General features: G+C 47.6%; 1 protein-coding gene across 1 annotated transcript; it reads left to right on the top strand.

Annotated features, from left to right (window-relative positions):
- Positions 1 to 9,864: 9,864 nt before the first annotated feature.
- On the top strand, positions 9,865 to 25,051 carry GOT2 (glutamic-oxaloacetic transaminase 2). Its single transcript, XM_090259891.1, has 10 exons — positions 9,865 to 10,082; positions 14,965 to 15,121; positions 16,343 to 16,471; positions 18,400 to 18,459; positions 19,206 to 19,367; positions 19,599 to 19,703; positions 20,975 to 21,125; positions 21,564 to 21,729; positions 23,054 to 23,204; positions 23,833 to 25,051. The coding sequence occupies exons 1-10, from the start codon at positions 9,994 to 9,996 to the stop codon at positions 23,953 to 23,955; spliced, it is 1,293 nt and encodes a 430-aa protein (XP_090116017.1). The 5' UTR covers positions 9,865 to 9,993; the 3' UTR covers positions 23,956 to 25,051.
- The last annotated feature ends 1,912 nt before the right edge of the window (positions 25,052 to 26,963 follow it).

The following is a 26,963-nucleotide window of genomic DNA, read 5'->3' as shown; positions in this document are numbered from 1 at the left end:
TGCTTGGCCCAGTTTCCTAGTGCCCACACCTGAGTTACTCCCGCGAGCACCCTAACCTGTCCCATGACAGTAGGGAAGAAATACAACATTGGGATGGGTATATATATAGATAACCCACTTTCACTAACATAACCAAAAGAGAGTATGGAAATAATGAGATCATATTTAAAGACCTATCCTAACTTTCCTATTCCCCACCATGTAAGATAGAAAACAGCAATTTCAATTCCCATCACAGAAGACAAAGCATAACCTTTGGTGTGTGAACCAGGAATCAAAGCTTTGGAACTGAGGACTCTGTTTTCTTATCTACAAGAGGGATTGTTATGAGGGTTCAAAATGACAACTGTAACTGGCCCAGAGCGTTGCAAGCTGTGTTTTGAGCCCTTCCCCAAGCCAGGAACTGTGAAGTAACTTTCTCCCCTTTATTTCACTTCAGCTAACTGATTTTCAGTGCGGTTTAGTCACTTCTCCTTTGTCACACACTTCCTAGTGACAGAAAAGACCCCTTCTGTCTACTATCACGTCATTGTACTTTCCACCTACTTTATTACAGCTTTTCCTACAATACTGAGTGGGGGACAAGAATATCTGGTTCTCTGGAAAGGATTTCATGTTGGCACTGCCTTTGGTGGGCCCCCAGATCTGTCTCTTGCTTCAACAGTGTTTGGATGGAACAGACCCAGGGACACCCCTTCTTCCAGCCTCCAACCACCCTGAGACCTCTTTTCTAGTCGCCCCCTTCGGAACCACCTCGGTCATCCAAGACCAGCCAACGCCATTTGTTGACATTAACTCCTTATTGCTGAGCAACCGTGAGCTCCCAGATTTATCAAAATCATTCCACTGAGGTGGAAACTTGTCAACCGCCCAGTCACCCTGCACCTGCTGGCCTCCCACACCTACCTCTCTGGGCTTCCCTTTCCACAGCGACAATGGGTCTCTGAGGGCGTGCGCCACTTCTTCCGTGAGCTGGCCGAGGAGAAGCGAGAGGGAACCCAGTGTCTCTTGAAGATGCAAACCCAAGGTGGTGGCCACATTCTCTTCCAGGACATGCAGAGGCCTTCCCAAGGAGAGTGGGGTGACAGGATGCCACGGAAGGCACCGCGGTCCTGGAGAAGAACCTGACCCAGGCCCTTTTGGACCTGCAGGTCCTGGGTTCTGCCCACACAGACCCTCAGCTCTGTGACTTCCTGGAGAGCCACGTGCTGGGTGAGCAGGTGAACCTCATCAAGAAGATGCCTGACCACGTGGCTCACCTCCACGGGCGGGCCGGCCCCCAGGCTGGGCTGGGCAAGTGTCTCTTCCAAAAGCTCACCCTCAAGCACCACCAGGAGCCTGTGGAGCCCAGAGGCCTTGGAGGGGCCCCTCTGCATCCCCCTGGTGTCTGGCTTCTGCCTGAGCCTCTCCCTGAAACCATAGGCAGCCTGTTAACCACCCTGGAGCCCTGTCCTATGCCTTGAACCAAATGGAAACAATAAAGCTTTTTGTAGCCAGAAAAAAAAAAAAAAAAAAAAAAAAAACAGTATCATTTGAGTTTTGTCCTTTTACAAGTAAGATCCAACTGAATTAAACTAATAATTTTGCCAAATGCTAAATAGGAGTTTTCCTACTACAGACAAGTCATAATTAAGTGGGAAAAAATGTGGAATTCTAGTCAACAGGAATTTACACAGGTATTGCATAAAATGCAGTTGTTTTCTGTAATCACAATAGCACCTAAAATGCCTTGTCACCATGTCCACAAACATCCAAACCTATAGAAAAGTTTTACATGAGTTATTTGAACTCAATTTTTGAAAACAAGCCCAGAAGCAAGATCTCAACAGATTGAGAAAATGCTCCAGAGAATGACAGTTTCACAATTCCTTTGCTGCATTTAGAATCAAAGGAGAAAAACGTAAGGAACGTTACAGGAAATCCATTGGTGATAGATTAAGGAGGCAGAAGAAAGCCAAGCGGGGAAATCTCTGGGATTGGATAAAAAGTAAAACGGAGAGACACACTTTTACATTGGTGGGTACAGGATAGTTAATAATTAACATTCAAAGCACATGGAGATGGTATTTGGGAAAGAAGGTAACAATGAGGGGTCTGTGCCCTTGTGCTCTGGTGCCAGCGACCCACCGTGCTTTGGAGACGTCTAGAAAAGAAAACTAACATTTCAAAGGTGCATCATCCCAGATGCAGAACAACAACGGATGGGGCTCACTCAAGGTTAAAGATTGACCTTTGCTAAGGAAGCTGTGGGCCTGGGACGTGACTACCCGCTACAACCTGCCCAGTGAGGAATTTATGATCACACCACCCTGTGATCGTAACTTTTGGTCACTGAGCTCGTCAGGCCTGCCATATGGCCCATGGACAGCTTGTCAGCTTTAGAACATAGCACCTTTTTTGTTAACAACCGAAAAAAAAAATTTTTAAGTTATATAAAAACTGCCCCACTTGATCTCAAAAGTGTTCATGTATAAAATAAAATAAACAGTGCATTCTTGGTTCGTGTAAGATGTTACATAACTCTGACCTAGAAGTCTATTTTTATATGACACTGCTGACCACAGGGCCATTACAATCATTAGTAAAAGAATAACGTTCTAAACAATGCAAGTGATTGTCACACTCTACACTGCCTTGGTCACCGTAGTCACCTCTCCTAATGGTGCTAATAAGTTCGTCACGACATTTTATTATGGGTTTTGTTAATCTGAAGAATGAAGTGAGTTTTTTAAAGATTTTATTTATTTATCTTTAGAGAGAGGGGAAGAGAGGGAGAAAGAGAGGGAGAGAAACATCATACGGTTGCCTCTCCCACACCCCCAGCTGGGGACCTGGCCCACTACCCAGGCATGTGCCCTGACTGGGAATCGAACAGGCAACTTTTAGTTTTGCAGGCTGCATGCAACCCACTGAGCCACACCAGCCAGGGCTGAAGAATGAGTTTTGATGCCAAGTTATCATTACATTTACGATGAGTTTTGTTCATCAGAGAAGAGGAACCAAGATGGCTCCAGGCCAGCCCTCCCTTGCGTCCTCTGCTGCTTCGCCTGCCATGGGGAACACCAGCACCTGTACGTGATCCAAACCGTCCTGTGTGGTCACTTCTTTATTTTTAACTTCACAGAAACTTTACAAACTGCCAAGCCACTTAAGGTCATATGCCCTAACCCCTACCTATTAAACCTTTCCTTTGTGCATTGTGTTTAATTTTTAAAAATAGGTATAATTCTTTTTAAGATTTTATTTATTTATTTTCAGAGAGAGGGGAAGGAAGGGAGAAAGAGGGGGAGAGAAACATCAATATGTGGTTGCCTCTCACACACCCCCAAGTGAGGACCCAGCCTGCAACCCAGGCATGTGCCCCATCTGGGAACTGAACCGGTGGCCCCTTGGATCACAGGTCAGTGCTCAATCCACTGAGCCACCCCCGCCAGGGCAAACATAGGTATAATTTTGATTCGTTCACACCAGATGGCTATTGTTGTGTTGGCTGATGTCATTTTTTTATTTGACAATCTGAGGGAAAGAGATCAGTACCCCCGAATAACTAGTCAGGTAGTGCATGGTTTAAAACTTACAGTGGCGGACCAGTTGAAAATCACCACCGTAGACACAAAACTCTGGGAAACTGCATCTTACGTATCTCCTCTAGAAATGGATAATGTAGAAACTGTGAGAAGCCCTGCAGAAAAAAAAAACCTGTTGTATTTGAATTAAGCCAAAGTGTCTAAGTCACTTAGCCACAGGCCCCTTTTCATCACCCCGTAGACTGTGTTATAGGAAACGCTGAACTAGGTGATCTGAGGAGTCATTTCAACATTACAATCTTTCTTCTCTCCTCCATCTTTACCTCCGTCTAACGTCTCTGTCTGTAATTTCAGGCCCATGTGTGAGTGGGGATGGTTGTCCTGTTGAGAGGGGCCACACCTGTCACTACGTCACATGGTGTAGGCAGTTGACAGAGCTGCATTGCACAGAGCCATTTCAGTCAAAAACACACTCATCAGCAAGTGCGCAAAGAAGATAATGATACTGGAAATTTGTAAATGAGCTTCCCAACAGCCTTATTGCTGCCCGTGACCCTTATTTTCTCATTGTTCCGGAGAAGCCTTTCGTTTAGTAAACTAACTCCATTTTTTCTCACCCAGACGGAACGAAAAACTTGAAACCACAAGTCTTTTCCTGTCTTCTAAGGCGCTACACACGGTAAAAGCAACAGTCTGGAATCCGGAAGATCTGGATTCTACTTCTGCCTATACCAGGAAGCCACTCTGGATTAGAAGCAAGTCATCTTCCTTGGCAAAGCCTGCATTTTCCCACCTGGAGAGTGAGGAAGTTGCGCTGGGCGGTCTCTTGGTTCTCACGCGGTTTGAGATTGTTTCATTCTCAGGCAACGGCATCGAAAGGCAGCTTCTGACCCAGCAACTCCAAGGTCCGTCAGCACGGCCTCTGCAGCAGCTGTGCGGGCCCTGCGGCGTGCGGCAGCCTCTAACCTCCAACGAGCAGCAGCCGGGAAGGGCAACAGCTGAGCCCATCTGAGTGTCGTCGGGGAGGCTGTGCCACATCCCCCAAGGTCAGTGCCCACACAGAGGTCACCCTTATTCTTGGGGAGATGCTCCCTCTCGTTTTGGAGACAGCCTGTGCCCAGTAAACCAATGGTTTGAATGGCTGTGGTCCTGATATTGTCTTTCTTTCTCAGTAATTCAAAAAGTCGGCAATAATCCTCACTTATGTGAAGGGGTTTACTTCAACCCACAAAAGCAATTGAGAGCTACACCTGGGCCTGGAAGTGGGGCCAGATGAAGGCAGGAGAGTGGCTTCAAGTCTGAAATTCAAGTTTGCTCTTACCTTTGTGACGGTGTCAGGTCCTTAGCATGATTCAAGCATGACTTGTGAATGTGTACACCAGCTTCTATTTCTCCAAACCGTGCTCAGGAGGAGCTCAAATCCTCTTAAGCACTGAACACAGGGAATCTCCCCCCAGAACAGCTTCCAGCCGTGCCTTGAGATCACTGGCTGCACCCCTCCCCCTGCCCTCAATATGGCCAGCTGAGTGAGGCCTGGGGCTTGTCTGAATCCCCTGGGTCACCTGCTCTGGGCTGTACACCTGCAGGGTGAGGAATGCTGAAGATCTGGTTGGCGCTGATGCTTCTCATCTGTGACCTTGAGCCAGTCATGTGACCTTTCTGGGCCTCAAATACTCTCTTCCTCTGTAAATGGGGCTGATCGACCTGCCTTGAAAACCGCACAGACTGCTGGTGGGACATCGCTCGGGCCTCCCCAACTTGAGCCGCAATGTCTGAGAGCATCTTGACTTTGACTCTCTGTACTTCATTCGCTGATGCCTTCCAGCCTTGACAAGGGTGGCTCCTTCAACCTGGTAACAGCCTTTCTTTGATCGCTCATTCTTCTAGACCCGAGTGAAGGGTCCTCTCCTCCAGGTGGCCTGTCCTGACATCCCAGCTGGGTGTGTCCGCGCTGCATTCCTCTGTCAGTGGCACACGCCTTTGTGTTTGCCACTGTCATTAGTGAACCCGACATCACTGTTCCCACCTGCAAGATGCTCACAGGCTTGTGGCAGATGCATCGTGTTCTTTTATAATTGCCCTTGCCCGAGATGTCCCCCTAGGGTGGCTAACGCTACTCTGGGTGCTTAATGGCTAACTGTTGAAAGTGAAGGCGCAGGGGGGAGCAGGGGGTACCAAGGCAGTCAGGAGACGCGAGGGGGGTGTGTGAGACGGCGTTGGCATTGTCTGCGACATGGGGGGAGGCCGGCACCTGCCTCTCTGCTGGTAGGCAGATCCTCAAGCGTTACATATAGGGGATAGCACTCTATCCTGAGGGCACTAGGGAGCCTCTAAAGGGTTTTAAGCAAGGGGAAGTCATGATTGGCCATATGTTCTAGAAGAATCCTGCTGGCTGCCCTATGGGGAATGTCCTGGAGGGGCAAGACTGGAGTCAAAAAGTCCAGTGAGGGGCTTCTGGTGTGACCCAAGAAGGGGCAGATGGTGTGGCCACTGGGTGGAGAGGGGCAGGTGGCTTCTGTTTCCTGTGGTACTGAGAGACAGCCAGGGTGAAATCCTGGCTGTCCCTCCCTGGCTACAGGCTTTGGCCACCAACTTCACAGCATCACTGTCAGAATTAACGAGGGAATCAATGTTTCGGTAGTAGTATTCCAGACATGTTCTGGAGGTAAGCTGGGGCGTAGGGGAGGTGAGGGAGAGCTCATCAAGGATGACTCTTGGATTTCTGCTTTCAGGAAATGGACAGATAAGTCAGAAATGACTCACGGTGGGCATGTCACGTCTTGAGGCAGGTGGGAGGAGGACCTGCTTGGGATTGGTGCATGAAATACGTTCAGGCCCGCACATCTCAGCCCTGGCCGGCTCTGAGTCCTGGTCCTCATCCCCTCAGGCAGGGCAGGGTGGATCCAGCACAGGCAGCCAGAAGGGGTGGAACTGACGGGAAAAAACAGTCGTCCAACTATCTGAAAGGCGAGGCCCAATCTGAAGTGCTCTGTGTGGCCCTGAGTAAGTCACCTTACCATCTGGCACCTGAGCTCACACATGCGTGATGGGGAAGACAACTGGGCCAGGGCTTGGTCTCCCCGATGCCGAGACCTGGGAGGTACAGATGATGATGTTGAAACACCTCCTCTTCCTTCTAGGCCCCACTCGCATGCCACCCACTCCGTATCACCTCCCCTGGCCCCCCAGCCAGAAGCAACCCCTCCCCACTCGGGAATCCCAGAACCTCCACACTCTGAGCGCCTGCAGGGCTGTGCCTGGCCCCCACCCGCCCCGCAGCCCCCGGCACGGGCTGGCACGCACAGGCGCTCACTGCCACGCGTGCTGCGCTGTGCCCCCTCCCTGCAGGCCGCCGGTACAGGCCCAGGGCTAGGTCACAACTCGTGGCTCTGCAGTCATGGGCCTAAGCCAACAAAGGAACTGCGGTCCTTCTGGTGAAAAGTCCAAACGTGAGGCAGAAGAAAGGGCTCAAGGTACGCCCAGGGGCTGCATGCAGGGAGCCACAGATGGACACCACTAATAAAGTATTTCTTAATCATTTATTTAAATCTTTATAGTTATCAGGTGGAGGCAGGTAGGTGTCCTTTTCCAGAGCAGTTTCACATACACAGAAAAGTATTTGGAGACACTCTATGAACCAGGACAAGATGCTTCCAGAGTCTATTGGCGAGATACCTGTATGTTCTGTGGGGGCTTGAGAGATGCTCTCCCACCCTAAGGGATGGAGTCACCGGATACTGTCCCCTCTTGCCTCCCACTAAGGGGAGGCTGACCATGGCGGGCCAAGTTCTTTCTTTAAGGCTGTGCACTTGCCTGGGGCAGGCTGGGTGTGGAGGACAAGGGTCGTGGGGATACAAAAGGCCTGGTCAGTCCGAAGAAAGAGCTACCTCTTCAGAAGAGAGTGGCCCTCTCAGCCAGCACCATCTCCTCCCCACCCAAGGCCACTGAGGCAGCCCAGTGTCCCCTACCCTGGCTCAGCTAGCCTCCTCTGTCCCCTTGAGGAACAGGAGGTCACAGGGCTTCTCATCAAATGGGTTTGGAAGCTGGCACCCACCCACTCGCCACCACTCCCACATACAGGGTATTAAAAAGTAGCTAGTGCGTATCCTCTGCACTTTATTTTTCGCCCCTTCCTTCCGACTCTTGCTGGAATGAAGACGTGGTGGCTGAAGCTGTGGCTACCATCTTGGACCGCTGGGTGAGGGCCACACCTTAGAGAGGCCGGAGTCACAGGCTGGAGGGACCCGGATCCCTGAGCACTATGTGGGCCAGAAATGCCCCGGGAACCCTGGACTGCCTATCCCCAGATGTTTCTGTGAGAGAAATGAATTTTATTTTGGTGAAGCCAATTATTTGGGGTCTCTGTTACTTGCTGGCACCCACCATTTTAACTGAGACACTGGGGATTATTTCTGGCTCCCTTTTTACTTCTCCCTGCATCTAACCACAAGCCCCTTCGGATCCTACCTCCTTAAGACGTCCCAGATCTGTAAACTTTTCTCCATCACTGCTACTACTCGCTGGACTCCAACCAGCTTGCCTTAATTACTGCGTCAGCCTTCTTTCTACCTAGTCTCCCTACCTTGCAGGCTTGTCCTTTCCATCTTTCAGACCAGTAACTCAGATTTGCTTTCTTATGGGAAAAGTGAACTATATAATTACAGAGATTAATATAACAAATACCCACCCCCAGAATGGTGACAAAAAATGTTAATATTATCTGCAGTTTTTTATGAAGCAAATATGAAAAGGTGTGTCATTCCCTCCAGGGGGGCAAACACCCTCTCTCGTCCTTCTGATCCCATACTGAACTGTATCCCTGGTACATTTTTTTCAAACTGTCACATGCCTTTATGAATGAATGTATGCTACGTTTTGTGTATTTTACATTTTTACCTAAATCATGCCATATTATACCTGTACTTCTGCCACTTGCTTTTTTTATGTTTTTGAGGTCTATCCATGTTGACAACTGAGTTTATTCATGTCCATAGCTCTATAATGCTCTATCATGTGACTGTAACAGCACATCTATCTGTGTCCCTGTGGACAATTAGGCTGTTCCCATGTTTTGCTTTTATAAGAAATGCTTCGCTAACATCCTCATACAGGTGTGAAGTCTCTAGGGTCTATACCTGGAAGTAGAATTGCTAGGTCTTAAGGATAGTGATTGTTATGGATTGGAATGCACCTCCCCAAAAAGATATATTGAAGTTCTAACCCCAGGTACCTATCAATGTGACTTATTTGCAAGGAGGGTCTTTGCAGATGTAACCAAATTAAGGTGAAGCCATTAATGAGGGCCCTAATCCAATATGACTGGTGTCCTTGTAAGAAGGGACACACACAGGGAGAGAATGCCTTTGAAGATGGAGGCAGAGATTGGAGTGATGTGTCAACAAGCCAGAGAATTGCGAAGGATTGCTGGCAACTGCCAGAAGCTAGAAGAGAGGCCTAGAACAGTTTGTCTTGGAGACTCCAGAAAAACAAACCCTGCAGATACCTCGATTTTGGACTTCTAGACTCCAGAACTGTGGAAGAAGAAATTCTGTTATTTCAAACCATCTAGTTTGTGGTGACGTGTAGGAAGTGTGCATGGCAGCTGTAGGAGGTGTAAAATGGGGAATCGCAGTGCGAGGGAGCATAGGATGAGGTCACAGAGAACACAGATGACCTGGGATGGTCAACTGGAAGGGGCGCCAGACAGCGTGATGGCACCGGGCAAAAAGTAAACCGATGTGGGACGCGGCTCTATTTAGGTTTAGCGTGTCGGAGAAATGGCCGTTGTTTGGATTACTCAGCTGCTAGAATCTCAAATTCATTCGCTTTGCCCTTTAAAAGTGATGAATTCCCTTCCACACACAATGACAGTGATTTGACAAGCGCAGGTTTGTCATTAGTAAGAACCACCGGTTATTTTGTGCTTACTAAATCGGGCCGGTTTTAGACAGAATTCGCTAATCTCGCTTAACCTTCAAAACTGCCCGCGAGAGACAGGAACGAGCCGGGAACGCTATCTCCACAGCAGAGACAAGGGAGCATTCAGTAAGGTCGAGGTGGTTTGCAGTTGGGAAAACATCCCGCTGAATATCTAGGGTCGGCCACCCTGTTACCTGCTTTAGGGACGTTAGGCAAATTACTTCCCCTACACCCGCCCACATTTCCCCATCTTTCAAAAGGGCAGACTAGCTGCTACGGCTTCCGTGTGGCCCGTCGTGATTAAATCAGCGGTGTCGTCACCACTTTCCGGGACCACGTGGCCCCGGCGGGGCCGACTCGGGGGCTAGCCGACCAGCTCGCTCCGGCCGCCAGGGTCCGCTGTGACGCGCGGCTCGGGCCTGGCTGCTCTAGCCTCGCCCGGGGAAGTCGCTGTCCTTACCTTCAGCAGGAGCCCGCGCGTCGGAGTCTGCGCCCGCTGGACCTCCGCTCTGTCCTGCAGCTACCCACTGCCCGCCTGCCGCCCACCATGGCCCTGCTGCACTCCAGCCGCGTCCTGTCCGGGATCGCCGCTGCCTTCCACCCAGGCCTCGCGGCCGTGGCTTCTTCAAGAGCCAGGTAAGCTGGGGAGACGGAGCCGGGAAGGCCGGCCTGCCCCCGGAGCTACGGACACCGCCAACACACACACACTTGCACACACTTTCTCGGACGGAGCGGCCGCGCCTCACAATGACCCTCGGGGTCCTACATCCCTCCCCTCCCCTGCCTCCAAGACCGCAGGAGAGTGTGCCAACGCGTTCCCCCCTAGGTTAGGAAGTATGACCCTCCACGGCACCCGGACTCCCATTCAAGGTAGGGGGTCACAAGGCGCAGATTCCGAGCGGGGCGGGGGCGGGGGTTACGGGCCCGGGGAGAGCCCACGGCTGCGGCGCCGGGCAGGCCTCGCGCCCATTGGCTGCGGGGCCGCGTCTACCTCGCGCCCATTGGCTGCAGCGCCGGGGATGGCGGGGGATGGGGGGGGAGTGGACCTCGTGCGCCACGCATGTGCCCTTGACAGGCTACCCTGGGGGGGACCGGGACTCACCTGTCATCGCCTCCCGCAGGCCAGACAGGGCTCGGCTGGCCGGCGGCTGGCTGCCGTTTGTGTGCTCAGGAGAAGGAAGCGAACGGGAGGAAAGTACCGGGGCTCTGGCATTCAGGTCCGGCTCTCCTCTCTGCATCCCGTGACCTTGGCGCACAGCATCCTCCCGCCGCCGGTGTTAACGCCTGAGTCACCGGTGACCCCGCTCCAACTCCACCCCCGTTTGGCCTTTTGGATGGAGAAGGGTCGGAGTGTAGCGCACCTCTTTTTTTTTTTTTAACCCCTTAGGCGGTCTGGCTGTAGGAAAGTGGCCATTCTTCCTCTGCATCTCACTCTACTGTTTAATTTAGTAAATATTACATGACCCGAGTTTCACAGAGCCAGGCACTGGACCAGGTGCTGGTGACAGACACAGCCATGAACGAGCCTGAGAAAGGTGTCACTCAGTTACAAATACACCATGTTAACCCGTGTGATAAGTGTTGACAGAGAAAAAGTACGGCGCATTAAACGAATCAATAATTCCTTCGTAGTGGAGACCTGAGCCAGGCAGTCTGATTCACTTGAGAAGCTGATGGAGGACAGTGCAGTATCCTTAAACGCGACCTGACCAAGAAGCCAGACCCGGGCTGGTGTGGAGTCTCCAAACCACCACAACCAGATATAAACCCCGAGGAGCAAGGCCTTGCCCTCTTTTTCCATGCCTTGGCTTTTTGTTTGAATGTTCGTATGATGTCTTCAAGCCAGCAGAACAGTCTGTCCTTTACAAAGCCCCACAGTCTTGGCAGTGGCTTTTCCCAGGCTTTCACACTTTCTTCACTCTTTGATTTGGTTTCTTCTTGGCTCCCTGTCAAGATGTGCTCTTTAAGTCAGCCTCCTGGACCGTAATTAGGGAGGGGTTATTATCACTTATGCAGCAGATTTGGAGAACAGAAAGAGGTGCCTAAAATCCCAGCAGGTGTGACCTTTTAGTCATGCTGTCCGTTTGGGAGCCTGACTTACTTTTCCTTTCCGTCTTTTCCCCATTAGAATGTAAATTTCATGAAAGCAGAGACCACACCTACTTTGTTCATTGTTATTTCTCACTGAGAGATGTGCCATTTTAATAATGTATCTTAAAGTCTAAACACAAAGGGGAACTGCAGTTGCAAAATGTGTACAGAAGATAGTCTTAGCTTTGGCTGGTTAGCTCAGTCAGTTAAAGCGTGGTCTTGATAAGCCAAGGTTGCGGGTTTGATCCTTGGTCAAGGCATGTACAAGAATCAACTAATGAATGCATAAGTAGAACAACAGATTGATTTCTCTCTCTCTCTCTCTCTCTCTCTCTCTCTTTTCCTTCCCCTCTTGCTCTACAATCAATAATTTAAATTTAAAAAAAGGAAGTCTTTAAAAAAATAGTCTTAAAATATTTGAGCATCTGCATTTGAGGTGCTATTCAGGTTTAAACAATGATACATAATAAGGTGCTAGAACCAAATGCCATATCTGTCTATGATTGTTAGGTGTTTAGAAAACAAGGAAGAAAGAACCTTCACTCCCACCAATGTAGAAGTGTTCTATACCTAAAAAAGCCAGATATTAAAAGTGGAAAACATTTTAAATAACTAATTGAAGTTTCTTTTTTAAAAAAAACTTTATTCTTCTCCCGGCTGATGTGGCTCAGTGGATTGAGTGCCAGCCTGCAAACTGAAAGGTCAGTGATTCGATTCCTGGTCAGGGCACATGCCTGGGTTTTGGGCCAGGTGCCCAGTTGGGGGCATCGATGTTTCTCTCCCTCTCTTTCTCCCTCCCTTTCCCTAAAAAAGAAAAAAAAAGTTTATTCTAATACAATAAAGCCCTGGCAGTTGGTATTCTGACAAACTGAAGGTTTATCCTATGAAGTACTTAATGTCCATACTTGGGTCATTTAAATGGAAACTTCTTGAGTTCAGGTGTTTTGTTTCATTGCATTTATAAAACAGCAAGAAGCATTTAACCTTTTCATGACCTGTACTATAAAAGGATAGTAACATTAAATCAGAAATAGTCATAGATCAATGAAGAAAGAAAATACTAATGTATTTTGATTTATAATGACCTGTTCTTAATTATTTAATTCTTATTATTTAATTTTTAGTGACGTAACTGAGAGACTTTCATGAGACAATACTGGTACAATGACCAGCAACGAGAACATCAAAATTGCAAGGGTTTCTTTTTCAATTACAATTGGCATCCAGTATTATGTTAGTTTCAAGTGCACAGCATAGTGGTTAGACATTTATGTAATTTACAAAGTGATCTCTCCAATAAGCCTAGTACCCACCTGTCACCATAAACGGTCATTACACAATTACTGACTATGTTCCCTATGCTGTAGTTTACATCCCATGACTCAAAATTGTAGGATTGTGTTTGCTGTTTTTAGCTCTGTGATTATGAGCAAGTTAATTAACTTTTCATGATAAAATAAGAATGTGAGGGAAAGCTTCTTAAAAACTATAAATCATATGGAAGAAAGGGTGGGCTAGATAGGGGGGCAGTGGGGGAAAAAGTGGGACAACTGTAATAGAAAAACAACTTAAAAAAAAAAAAACACTAGGAGGCTCCCAGGGAAGCTGCAAGGCATTTGAATTGAAAAAGCACCTGAATACACTATACCTAACATCTTCTGGTTGGGTGGTCAGTATTGCTCAATGGCTGAAGCTTTGAGTTTGTGTCCAGAGTCCATTGGAAGGAATCACTTTGTCGGCCACTGATTGTCCGCATCAACTTTGTCCCGAGAGCACGCCTGCTTTTATCTAGTACTATCTGTTTAAAAACATCAGAGTTCTTACAATGTGACAGACAGTCCTGACACTTTTAAGGAATGGAATAATGAAGGCCATGCAGGACCTGAACACGATTACTGATGTGGGACTAATGAAATTGCATATCCCTGCTCCTATATTTAGATTTTTGAGACTTAGAATTTTCAAATTGCTTTTAGAATTCTTCTTAAAAGATACTACTCTCCATGATATCTCTGCCAGAAGACTCAAGGCTGTTTCTGAGAGAATTTCTGTGCCAGATGAACTTTTTAAAGAACATGAGAAATAAGTGCTCTTCCCAGCATTTAACAGGGGTGCCGTCTGTCCTTGTGGTTAGGGGCAGTGCTTCTGTCATCACTGGTTGACGACCTTGGAGAAGAGCCATCTTCTCAAACATGAAAATTGCTTACTAGAAGCTTTATTTCATATGTCCTTGACATTGGAAGTTTTCCTTTTACTCGCCAGCTAGTGACAGTGATGTAGATAGGCAAGTGGCTACATGTTTCCGAATTGTGGGTAGGAAATAACAAAAGCTTTCTTCAGGCCCAGTTCAGAAGTTGCTTCGAGGTATTTGTTTCTTACCGTTGCTGAGATGCTGAAACAACCAGGAAGCCTAGAACAATTTTTAAAAAAAACAGAGAGAGAGAGAAGGATTTTGAGTTCTCGCAGTAGAACTATTGAGGAGGAAGAAGGATAATACCTCCCGAGACTCTACAAAAAACTAAGTAGTAATCATTGAAAAGCAGGAAAGACTTGTATTTGATCATAAAGCTTTATGACCATGTGCTCCTTGAATTCTCTACGTCCTTGCCTCACCGGGCTTCATACTCGTGGCACGGTGGTTATAAAACAAGAGTGTGGTGTGATGATGTACAATGATACCAGCTAACGTCAAGTACTCTGTACCAGGCCCTGTTCTGTTTTACGTTTAATAACTCCTTTCGTTCTTCCGACAACCCTGTGAGATGCGCACTGTTGTGTCCTCATTTTATAGACCAGTTCTGAAAATGCAAACGTATTCCTGTCCCTCCCCCTGTCTGATCACCACCACCACCACCCCCCTAGAAAAGCAATGATGCTGCATATTTTCACGACATCCGACGTGGGGCCAGGGAAACTATTTTTAACGGGCTTTCCCAATGATTTCTTGAACAAGTTTAGGACCAGGATAAAAACCGAAGCCCCTTGGGCAGGGTGGGGGGCGGGGCGGGTAGCAGGGAGGAGCAGGAGTCATCACATTATCCTCTTACACTGTCCCTTGCTTACTTCTCTAGTTTCATCTCTTACCACTCTTAGCGTCTCACTGCCAGATTACTTGCAATATTCTTTGCCTGGGAATTAGGTCAGGTTTGGATGGCTTTGAAAGCCTACACATGCACCCTGCCCTCCCCAGGGTGATTCCAGGAGGTTCCCCCTTCCGCTTCTCATAGGATTTGTATTGAAATTAGTGATCTTCTCCACCCTTCTAGGGGGTGCTTTCAAATGTGTTATTGAATTATGGTGCCTATTGCTTTGCTATGTGCATAGTAAACATGCAACCATTTGCTGAATGGATTTGGGGCAGATCAGGGATGTCTCTGGCCATGGACATCTTGCTTCTGTAACTGATGTCTTGTATTTCCCCTTTCAGCTCCTGGTGGGCCCATGTGGAGATGGGCCCCCCAGATCCCATCCTGGGGGTCACAGAAGCCTTTAAAAGAGACACAAACAGCAAAAAGATGAACCTGGGAGTTGGTGCCTACCGGGACGATAACGGAAAGCCTTACGTGCTCCCTAGTATCCGGAAGGTGAGCCTGCCATCCCCCTCTGCCTGATTGGGGTACAGGAACCGAAGGGGGCTTCCGGAGAGCAGCAGGAAGACTGCTGTACTGGGAGTCAGGGGACCTTGGCTCAGGTTCTGGGCTGTAGACTCCTTGGCTCTACAAGTGAGCGGTTCAAACTACATGGTCTTTTCCAAGATTGAGCTCCTGTGATTACCTGTAAAAGAGGCATGATGTCATGTTTAATTCTGAGGATGCGCAGAAGGACCAAGAATTTCAACATTGTCTCTTGGTGATAGCAATAGGCCTTCATGGATGAGAGTTACTCTTGTTATTTTTTATTTCTCTCTTTTTGATTGCCTTAATAAAGCCCATCGGTGGAATCATTTTCTTTATTTCTGTCACGTATTTATTAGTAGTCTTTCTATTGGTTGTTATAACTGTAATTTAATCTCCTAATAGCAATTTTTTAAAAGAAAGGACGCCTTCCTTTGCATCTGTACCTCCTCTGATGAAGCATGAATGTGCTGCTTTGCCACTTCCCAAGTGGGGTGGTACGGTGTCTGTCGTTCCTCCATCCTCCAGAGCTAGGCCCCTGAGTGGCGGTTACAGACTACTTCGAGGTGAGAGTAAAGAACTCTCATCCTCTGAACTATGCACCGGGCAGCAGACCCGCTCAGGCCCTCGTGAGCCACTGCAGTAACACAGCCTGGGCTGCCTGAACCACTGAAAGGAGACCTTTCTGAGTATACGGTAGGAGTGCACAAGTCTCTGAGTAGCGAAAAGGGCTCAAGAAACAGAATTCGCTTTTGGTCTCAAAAAATCATAAAGTGTTCAGCAAGTGTTAGCTATTGTTGTAAGCTGGAACACCACCACACATGTTTATACATTCGACCATCAGCTTTTCACCTTGGTCATATGAGGCATAGAAGCCGTTGTTGCCCCATTCGACAGATGAGGAAACTGAGACTCAGAAAGGTTAATGATTCCAGGACCAACACAGCTAGTAAGGGACAGCCAAGTCTGTGACTCCGAAACATGAAGACGTGTCTATTACTGTTAATTTAACCCTTGGAAGTTGTTAGACTTATACCTTGAAATACTTCCTTTTTATGTATTTAGATTGATTTTTATTATCTTGTGTCTGTTTTAAGTGTTGCTCTTAAACCTTGTTCTTGTGCATCCCAAGGATGTCATTTTACATTAAATAGTAAACAGAGACACCGTACTTGTATTTTCTCTTACTAGGCAGAGGCCCAGATTGCTGCAAAAAACATGGACAAAGAGTACCTGCCCATCGGGGGCCTGGCTGAGTTCTGTAAGGCATCTGCAGAACTGGCCCTGGGCGAGAACAGCGAAGTGCTGAAAAGTGGCCGGGTAAGCGGAGCAGACTGGCATCCTGCACGGTCTGTTTTTAAGTTCAATAACTTCAACAAATTCAAAACAAAAAAGATACACCATTCTGTGTGTGGCGATTGTTCTGAGGTGGCCACACATTTGCCTAATCTCTCTTATTCAGATAGTCAACTGACACTAACTAAATAAAAGATTTCCTATAACTTCAGTTCCAAAAATGTAGTAGCAGTTTGATAGGTTTGACACTGCTTGTCTGTTAGTCTCTATGTGCTGATGTCCACTTTACATTAAAAGTGCTTTAGAAACTCCAAACTGGCTATTTTTAGGCCTATCGTTAGCCCCCACCTTCACGTCCTACACTTCCAGCTTAGATGGACGAAGCTGGCAGGAAACAAGCCACAGGTGAGCTGCTGGGGCTGGGACCAGCCTAGCACTCCTCTGCTGCCCCCTCACAGCTGGTCTGGACGTGGGAAGAGAGCAGACCGTGCTCCCTTCCTGCTGCCGCCCTCCTCTCTCAGAGGTCCAGAGAGCAGCACTGCGGCCATGAGTGTCCCTTAGCCGTCTCCTCCTTCCAGCTCCCGAGGGGGGTGGGGGGCTCTCCTTGTGGAGGACAGATGGCCCTGAAGGTCACTGGACATAAGCTTTTTGCACGCAGACTCCCACACGCACCTGCAGAGTACATGCAGACCCACACCTGTGGTGGAGTAGACTAGCATCATGCAGGTGCGATGTAGCCAGGCCGCCAAAAAGCTTGCCCAACGCAAGGGCTCACGGGCATTACAGTTTACTTTCTTTTGAAACAAATTTTAATGAGTACATTGTATGTTTAATTTTCTGTTTTTCTGTGTAAGTCTGGGGAAAACACACAAAGTAGCAAAACTAAGCCAACATTTCTCCCCTCCCTCCCCCTCCAAGGCCAGAATAAATACATTATATTTACAAGATCGGTCTAAGTCCAGGGTTAGTTCATTGACTCAGAGAAAAGCATACAACCTTGACCCCATGGTGATGCAGTAATGGTCATGAGTCATGGGCAAAATATGGTTTGCTTGGTACCCGTGCAGTCAACCGTCTGCTAACCTCTCATGAAAACGTCTGTATTTTTCTGTAATTTTTATGTAGTCTGTGTTCATCTAATATTTGTTAACTAAATATGAGACTGGCCTATCTTAAAATAACACCAGCTTGTCTTTTATAACTTGCTGTGCCTTTGTGAATCATTAGTATTATCAGATCTACAGGCAGGCTTATTTCTATCATGCCAAAGTTTGCACCGACTTTAGTTATTAAAGTTTGTTAGTTGGGTTCCTCTCATTTATTCAGTGTCCGCCAGTCCAGAAAATAGGTTTATGTTTGATAGAGCCTTGTTTTTATGATGCTTTAAAAAAAAAAGGCCTGCAGTGGTTTCTTATGCAGCCTCTAACATTGACCAATTAGAAGAAACATTTACCTGCATCTGTCTCCCTGTTACCCAAAAGATGAATATTTCAGGTTCTAAGAACTCATAAAAGGAGCCTGTTCTCTTAGACGGCCTTTAATATATAGAAATGTTATCTTGATGTACTTACTGGCTTGCTTTTCAAGAAACTGGGATGTTCAGAGAACCATTCAAATTTGTAAACTTCTACAGTACTGTTTAATGTAGGGACAGTTGTTGGTGTCTTTTTCTCCGCATAACCGACTCCTCTTTCATTGGAGAGGTGGGGAATTAGCCCCAAGGAATTGGCTCCTGCATCAGCAAAGGCTCTGGAAAATGACGAGGCGGCTCTTTTAGCAACCAGTGAGGAAGAGTCCAGTCAGCCTGTCGCTTGGCAATTGGGGAAATGAGATAGTACTGTTCTCTCATTTTCAAATACTCTGGAACACGGCCACCAGCCTCCCTGTGCGCCTGGCCTCTGTTTTGTTAAGAGAGTGTTGCACCTCGTTGACCGTGGGTGTCTCTCCTTCAGTATGTCACCGTGCAGACCATTTCTGGGACCGGCGCCTTAAGGATCGGAGCCAGTTTTCTGGTGAGTGAAATCCCTTCAGCAAAGAGCTATAAGATAGTCTGTACATTGAGGATGGTGGGGTTTCCTAGTGCATGTGTTTGCTGACCCAGAAGTGGGTCTCCTCCTTCCACAAAGTGGGAAGATTTCCTGTTCCCTGATAAATGGACTCAGGGGGCTAAAAATGAAAGCACTTAGAAGAAATTACAAAGAAGATATTATTATAATTAAGATAATATAATAATAAATATATTTTATTGATCGTATACTGTTGCTAGAAGCTCTAACATTTTAACTCATTTAAGCTTTTTTTTTTTTAAGATTTTGTTTATTATTTTTAGAGAGAGCGGAACAGAAGGAGAGAAATATCAATGTGTGTTTGCCTCTTGCACATCCCCAACTTGGGACCTGGCCCACAACCCAGGCATGTGCCCTGACTGGGAATCGAACCAGCGACACTTGGTTCGCAGGCCAACGCTCAATCCACTGAGCTACACCAGCCAGGGCTCATTTAATCTTTATGAAGGAATTTCAGTTAACACCATTTTACAGATGAAGAAAGTGAGGCCCAGATGGGTCCTTAGCTATGTGGCCGTGGAACTGTCAGAACCTGGATTTCAGCCCAGGCAGTCTCGCTGCTTAGTCAATACTGTCAGAGAGAGAAGCTGAGCTTCAGGAGAGAAAATGTCTTTTCAGTAAAATATATCAACTTTTTTTGCCTCGTCCTTCATCATTTTTTTTTTTTCACTCCCTTTTATCCTATCTTTTAGCAAAGATTTTTCAAGTTCAGCCGAGATGTCTTTCTGCCGAAACCATCCTGGGGAAATCACACGCCCATCTTCAGGGACGCTGGCATGCAGCTACAGAGCTACCGGTACTATGACCCCAAGACATGTGGCTTTGACTTCACAGGCGCTATGGAGGACATTTCAGTAAGTGGCTTTCTGGGCAGGAGGGGCGAGGGAACCAGGAACAAACCCCCTTGTGGAGAACCGACGTCCCAGCCGGGTCTCAATCCCTGACTTTAAATACTGGGGATGAGCTAATTCCCAGACCTCAGGTTATTTTTATTACTTATCAAGTAATAGCGACCCTGTGGTATTTCGGGTAACTTGTCTCCTTTTAAACTTGCAAAGCAATCTCTTGGCGGTTTGTCTTTTCAGAAAATGCCACAGCAAAGCGTGCTTCTCCTGCATGCCTGCGCCCACAACCCCACAGGAGTGGACCCACGCCCCGAGCAGTGGAAGGAGATAGCCTCAGTGGTCAAGGTGAGGGGGCAGGCTGACGGGTGACGGTTCTGTGGGGAGTAGCTCGCCTTCGGTGCTCAACCTGGCCCCTGAATAGTGACCATTAATTAACCTACCGTGGGCCCACATGAAGTTTCCGCAGATTATTAACAGCTGGGAAGGAGCTCCGTATTTGCATGATTGGCAGTTCTGTACCGAAGGATACGTGAGCAGGGTGAAAATAATTTTGGCCCTCAGCCTGGATCTAGGGAATTCTGATAAAACATGTCACTGGCTGGCCTGTACAGTAGGCATCACTGACCCCAGATGTCTGCTGGTGGCGTCTACATTTGTCCTCGTCGGTGGCTGCTTGTTCATCCTTGACCCACATTTTCTCATCCCCTCCTGTCCTCGCCACTTTCCTCGGCATTGCCGCTATCATTCATACGGTCAGCTGGCAGAGAAGGCGCCAGTCAGAATTCTAGGAAGGAAGATATTCCTGTTGCCTTGCGGACGGTTTCCCTTCCTTTACATTCTGTCCAGTTGCCTTGCAGACAGTTTCCCTTCCTTTACATTCTGTCCAGTCTCAACTGCCAACAAAACGAGACAGAGAACCAGCATTCAGAGAACACTTTCAGGATGAGATGGCTCTGATGTGGCCGTCCCATGAGCCCTGAGTAGAAGATGAGTCTGCCAGAGCGCCATTAGCCCAGAAAAGGCTGCTGCCGGTCCTGTGTTGCCTAGACCAAAATAATTTCCCAGGCCGCTGTGCCGCCGTGGGCCTAAAAACAGCTTCCTGTTTGATTAAGGAGCTTTCTGGGAAGATTGAGATTAAGATTCTCCTTTCTTAATGTCTTCCTTTTTTTCTTTTTTCTTTTTTGATCCTCACTTGAGGACATGCATATTAATTTTAGAGGGAGATGTAGGGAGAGAGAGAGGGAGAGACACATCGATGCAAGAAACACCAGTCAGTCGCCTCTCACACACACCCCGAATGGGGACCAAACCCGCGATCCAGGCATGTGCCCTGACTGGGAGTCAAACCCAGAACCCTTTGGCTTACGGAACAACACTCCAACCAGCTGAGCCAAGGCTGAATGTCTTCTTGAGGGGCCATACCCACCAGAGTAAAAAATTAATACATGTTTGTAGCTCAAGTCTTGGGGAACTTAAACATTACCAGACTGCCATCCAGAGAAGAGACTGTTGACTCGGTTTGTGTGAGGCAGGCCTGGTCCCAGTAAGCACAGGTGATCACCTGGGCATCTTGAGAGGGGCGGCCTGAAGCTTTGATCTTCTCCTTTCCTTCCCAGAAAAACAATCTCTTTGCGTTCTTCGACATGGCCTACCAGGGCTTCGCCAGTGGTGATGGTAACAAGGATGCCTGGGCTGTCCGCCACTTCATCGAACAGGGCATTAATATTTGCCTCTGCCAATCCTATGCCAAGAACATGGGCTTATACGGTAAAGTAAAGGCTGGTTGGCAGCGTGTGTTCTGCTGAGCCTGAGTAGGTGCTGGGAGGGGACACCACACAGCTGTGGAGTTTGGGGGTTGTGTACGTGTGTATGTTGTCCGTGTCCCTCCCACCCAGAGAGGAAAAGCCACATCGTTAGTGTCCCTGAGTTCCTCTGGCAAAGAAAACTGATCACTGCTTCTTAAACAATAAGTGACCACTCCATGAGCCAAGAAGATGGATACAATAAAAAGAGACCTTTGAACACTCTTGAGGACGCAAACATTCTGTTGTACCTAGATTCACCATCCTGGTTGTTACAAACTTTATAACCAAGAATTATTTTTGTGGTGTTCCTGGTGGAAACAGCTAATGTGTAACAAATTTAATCATGATTTGCTTTAATGCTTCAGATAGAACTAGAAGACGATCCATTTTGTCTTTTCAGGTGAGCGTGTGGGAGCCTTCACTGTGGTCTGCAAAGATGCTGATGAAGCCAAAAAGGTGGAGTCACAGCTGAAGATCTTGATTCGTCCCATGTATTCCAACCCTCCTATCAATGGGGCCCGCATTGCATCCACCGTTCTGAACAGCCCCGATCTGCGTAAACAATGGTAAAGGCACATCGCCACCCCCCAGCCACCCGCCTTCCCCACCACTAAGACCCAGCCCGCAGCCCAGGCATGTGCCCTGACTGGGAATCAAACTGGTGACCCTTTGGTTTGGGAGCCGGCACTCGATCTGCTGAGCCACACCAGCCAGGGCCTGATGCAGTTTCTTAAGACAGACCACAAAGCCACATTATTATGTGCAGGTGCCCTACTTTAAAATTTCTAACTGCATCCAATAAAGGCACGACTAAGACTCCTACTTGACCTGTAATTGGCACTTTGCAGCCTCTGTTCTAACTGTGCAGGACATCGTTGTAGAGAGGCGGTCTGAAATGGGAACGTGGTAGAACGAGGAGGTAACCGGAAATGTTTTTACAGTCATCTAGTTGAGGAGAGCCGACAAGAATGACCCATAGTACCCCAGGAATTGAACGGAAAGCGTGGATTCTAAGGAAGGAAAAGATGTTTCCAGCATCAAGCCAGCTATGTGCCGTCAAAGGCCTGCCTTCTCCAGTTCCCCCGAGAAAATTAGTCGTCTCTTCTCTGGGCTGTCTTAGCCCAGCTGTATTCTGTTGCTTCTCCCTTTGTGCCGCCTTGTTCCATAGTTGCTTGTTTCCAGGTCTGCGCTCAGTCTCCACTGCAGGCCTTTAAGGGCGAGGACCCCGTCTCGGTCCTCCCTCTCGTCAGCACCCAGCCCGCAGCTCGCACGTTGGCGGTTCCCCGTGCGAGGTCTTAATTGTGAAGGCAGGAGTGTTGATTCCATCCATGCTAAAAATAGGCCGGAGTTTACTGTTTAATTTGTAGCTTTCGTTCCCCGTGTAAAAAGTGGAGAGCCTTAGCCTTCCCAAGTCTTGGCGTGATTCATTCATTCAGTTTTTCCTAATAAGTCAATCACATTAACTAGTTTAGTTGCCTAATCAAAATAGTGGTGATGTTGTTTTTTAAGATTTTATTTATTTATTTTTAGAGAGAGGGGAAGGGAGGAAGAAAGAGAGGGAGAGAAACATCAACATGTGTTTGCCTCTCTCGTGCCCCGAGTTGGGGCTCTGGCCTGCAACACAGGCGTGTGTCCTGCCTGGGAATCGAACCAGCGACCCTTTGGTTCACAGGTCGGCACTCACTTCACTGAGCCACACCAGCCAGGGCAAAATAGTGTCCTGATATAAATAAATAAATAATTGCTATAAAATTGTTTTCTTCCTGAACAGGCATATGACTCAGTCAGGGACACACTAGGGGTATACTCAAGGAAGGTAAAAATGCTATGAGCTGTGGCTTATGTGTCAGGGTTTGGCCAGAACTGAGCTGCATCCTGGGCTTTTCGCAGGCTGCAAGAAGTGAAAGGCATGGCCGACCGCATCATTAGCATGCGGACTCAGCTGGTCTCCAACCTCAAGAAGGAGGGGTCCTCCCACAACTGGCAGCACATCACCGACCAGATTGGCATGTTTTGTTTCACAGGACTGAAGCCCGAACAGGTGAGTGGACTCCGACTTCTCTGCAGCAGACTAAGCGGTCCTTGCAAACCCCAGTACCTCCTAGGTCGCCTGCCTATTCAGGATTACCCTAAAAATAGTCATTTTGGAGGCCTTTTAGGTAAATGTAGCATCCATTCTGTTTTTACCTTTTATTAGTCACTTACCTGTCTATATCCTCCATGAGGTTTCAAACTTCCAAAGAGCAGCACTTGTTTTAATCGTTTCTGTGACCACAGCTGCTTCTCTGCAGAGAACAGAGCAAGCAGGAGCCTGGCTGTTAGTAAGATCCTGGGTCTGTTTTTTCTACAAATGCTGAGCCTTAAAGTTTTTTGGTTTTTTTTTCACCTGTTTCTACCTCAGAATTAACATGTTGCCTACCGGGGTATTTAAATGCCTTTTAGAAATGACGAGAATTCTCGCCACCCATACGCAACGTATTAATCACCCTACTTTAAAATAGCTTTTTTTCTTCTTTCACTCTAAGCTTGCACACCAAATTCTGGGACTAGGGTTTAAGTGAGAAAATAGAGCCCCAGTTATTTTCCGGTCTTAACGTGAGGCTGTTGTGCCACGTGAGGCTGGGGGCTCCCCAGGAGCGGGCCGTGCCCAAGCACCCTTCTCTCCGCAGGTGGAGCGGCTGACCAAGGAGTTCTCCATCTATATGACAAAAGACGGCCGCATCTCGGTGGCAGGGGTCACCTCGGGCAACGTGGGCTACCTCGCCCACGCCATTCACCAGGTCACCAAGTAATTCCCCTGGTGAGAGGAAACAGAGACAACCTTCCTGGCAACCTCTGCTGTTGCGAGATTCACGTGGAGGGGGGGGGCGGGGTTGATGGTGATGAGCCAATCATTTCTTTCAACCGCAGTACTGAAAACTCAGCGTTTGAATGTGTTTCTCAGAAAAGAACATGTAGGGAAATGGGCAGAGGCATCCGTGGCTGGTGCGTGGGACTTCGTGGCTCTAAACCAAACTCTCCCTGATCTTTGTATCTCCAGCTTTTCCGAGAGAGTTTACATGTACAAGAAAGTCATAGCCAAAAAAACCTACCAATCACACCACTGCAACATTTCAGAAGCTTTAACTGAATCACCTGGTGTTGATTCAGCAGGAAAATGCCACTTTAATTAGAGGCTTCATGAGAACTAGTTCAAACAATAATAGTCAGCCTCATGTTTGTCCTCCCGGGATTGAGCAGCCTGACAAACAGACCACATCACAGAAACTGTGTTTTGTGAAAACCAGCAAGTCAGCTGCCACTGTAGCAAGGAAAATTCAAAGATGCTGCCTCCAGTCTTACTGCAGAAAAAAGGAAAGAAGCCTCGCCTTCTTCTAGTTACTTGCAGGCATCTTAATCTTTCCCTTTCCTATCACTGCTGTTCTTTTCCTTAGGCACAGATCTATAACTAACCTAAACTTTCATCCTATTCAACTGCTCCGTTGACCATCAACCCCACCCCGTAGCATTTACTCATTTGGAGAACGAAGAACAGAACGTACTGCTCACCCCATACCGTCCCCTTTCCCAACAAAGACTAGCAGAGGGTGGCTGACCACATAACTTCGGTGCCATCTCCAACGAGTGTCTCCTGCCGGGATGCTGCCTCTGCCCGGCTGCACCTCATACCCATGTTCGTTGCTGTTGTGCAGTCCCTTGTCTCACGTCATGAGCCGGGCGATGCAGGTTGAACCAGCAAGAGGATATCCAGGGCTTTGGTTTTGACCTTCGTGTGCTTCCCACTGGGCTCCGGCTGCCCCCTTTGAAAAGATAACGGCCATCTGCTCTAATCACGTAGGCTTACTGCAGCCTGGTTTCTCTGTTACAATAAAGTTACTGTAGACCCAACCACTGTCTACTGTGCCATCTTTTTTTCTCGAATGGGAGGAAGGGGTAGGAGTGGATGTCTGTCCCAGAGATCTGAAGTCATATCCAGCTGACCACAAACCAATGGATGTGTCAGCTGTTCGAATGTAAACGAAAGCCACATCTTTGCCTTTGTCTTGCCACTCAGCTTGTCCAGCCCAAGGGTGATGACAATGTAGGTGTAATCCTTGGACTTTGGGGAGACACGTGGAGCACCTCAAAGGATCTTGTGGATGTCGGCAGGGAGCAAAGGAGATGGGGAGGTGGCAGCCTCAGATGTCTATAAGAGCCGAGTAGGGAATATAAACAGTGAGTGTGAAGTGGACAGAGGCATGCAGCCTGGATATAAGACGATCGTGTGTAACCTACCCTCACCCTCAGTGAGCAGTAATCGGCAAATGACAAGCTCTGTGAGCATGAGTCCAGGGCTGCAAGTCTTGTTTTACTTTTCCAATGATACAAATCCGGATGTTTCTTTAAAGATTTTTTTTTTAATTGTTAGAGGGGAAAAGAGGGAGAAAAGGAGAGAAACATCAATGCATGCTTGCCTCAAGCACACCCCCAACTGAGGACCTGGTCCACAACCCATGCATGTGCCCTGATTGGAAATCGAACCAGTGACCCTTTGGCTCATAAGCCAGCGTTCAGTGCACTGAGCCACCCTGATTTTTATGGGAGGTCTATGGGTGCTTCAAAGTTGGCAACTCATTCGATTTTTTAAATTATGTACAAGCAAGATGCAAACAGGTCTCCAGTCTGCGACCTCTCCCATAAAGTCATATACTCTGTCAGCAGACATCTAGCTGTGGCACCTGCTTGGCAACAAAGTTATTCTGTCCCCTTCTGCTTCTCGTTAGGAGCCATTCACAACGGAGCAGGTACTAGCCAGACAGGCAGCGGAGCAGGAGTCAGGTCAAGAACATATCCGCAGTGTTCGGATAGTTGTTGGGAGGCAGCAGCAGGCCCAACTTGCTCTTTCCCCCTTGCTCCTGCTCACGCCCTAAGGGGCACGGGGAGCGGTGCACACCAGGCTTGCTCCTCACCCTGACTCTTCTGTGTTCCTGTTGAGAATGGATACACCAAAGTGGTGGATGAAGGAGTGAGTGAGCTTCTCTGGAATGAACTTTGACTGGACGTCTTTGGAAGAGTGTCTTCAAAGGAAAAAGAATGAATATTCAGTTGCTGCATAAAGGGCCTCACTGCCTAGGTTTGGAGAAACTGCTGTCAGTTTCCCTGTCTGGAACCAAATGGTTGCAAGTTGGCTGCCAAGACCTCAGCTGAAAAGGAACCTGACCACCCTGCTGACCTCGTTATTTTTAAACACACATATTGCCAGCTCGAGGTGCACTAAGTCCCTTTCCTCACCAAACATAGTCACATGGGATGTGTTTTTCTCAACCGTTCCAGCTGTTGGCCTTCAACCCTTTCCTAGTTTTCTAGTCTGGGTCAAAGACGTTAATGTTCATCCATCTGATGGAGGAGGTAGTTTACCTGCTCAAAAAGAATAGGTATGCCTTTGTTTTATAATTTAAGGTAGAAGAGTTCCCAAATCTGAGTCTGTTTTTTTTAATATTGGTACCTTGGCCTTAACCTCTGGGCATTCTGACTCAGTATGTCTGAGATAAGGCTTGCGAATCTTTATTTCTTTAATACTAAAAAGAGAAAAAGTTCTAGGTAGTTCAGATACAGCTGACTCATTGACCAGACACTGGGTACTATTAGCCTAAATTGTCTCAGGCTTACATCTAAATGACGAAAGTCCAGCTCACTCAACCAGCTTGAGAATCTTTTTAACCTTTTTTCTTATGAGCTGTGATTTTTTTTCATAGAAATTATTAGTTTATATCTAATAAATGAAAGCATAGCTTTGTCTTTTTTACAATGATAATCTTAT

Source organism: Furipterus horrens, unplaced genomic scaffold (genome assembly GCF_987537825.1).
Source record: "Furipterus horrens unplaced genomic scaffold, mFurHor1.1.pri manual_scaffold_13, whole genome shotgun sequence".
Taxonomy (NCBI): Eukaryota; Metazoa; Chordata; class Mammalia; order Chiroptera; family Furipteridae; genus Furipterus; species Furipterus horrens.
The sequence above is the reverse complement of the archived record's forward strand: the minus strand, read 5'-3'. Positions and strand labels throughout refer to the sequence as shown.

Bases quoted from the DNA above. Each gene is read 5' to 3' on its own strand.
- GOT2 (XM_090259891.1), top strand. From the start codon at position 9,994: ATGGCCCTGCTGCACTCCAGCCGCGTCCTGTCCGGGATCGCCGCTGCC. The intron at 19,704-20,974 runs GTGAGGGGGCAG...TTTCCTTCCCAG, and splicing joins AGATAGCCTCAGTGGTCAAG to AAAAACAATCTCTTTGCGTT. The intron at 21,730-23,053 runs GTAAAGGCACAT...GGCTTTTCGCAG, and splicing joins CCCGATCTGCGTAAACAATG to GCTGCAAGAAGTGAAAGGCA.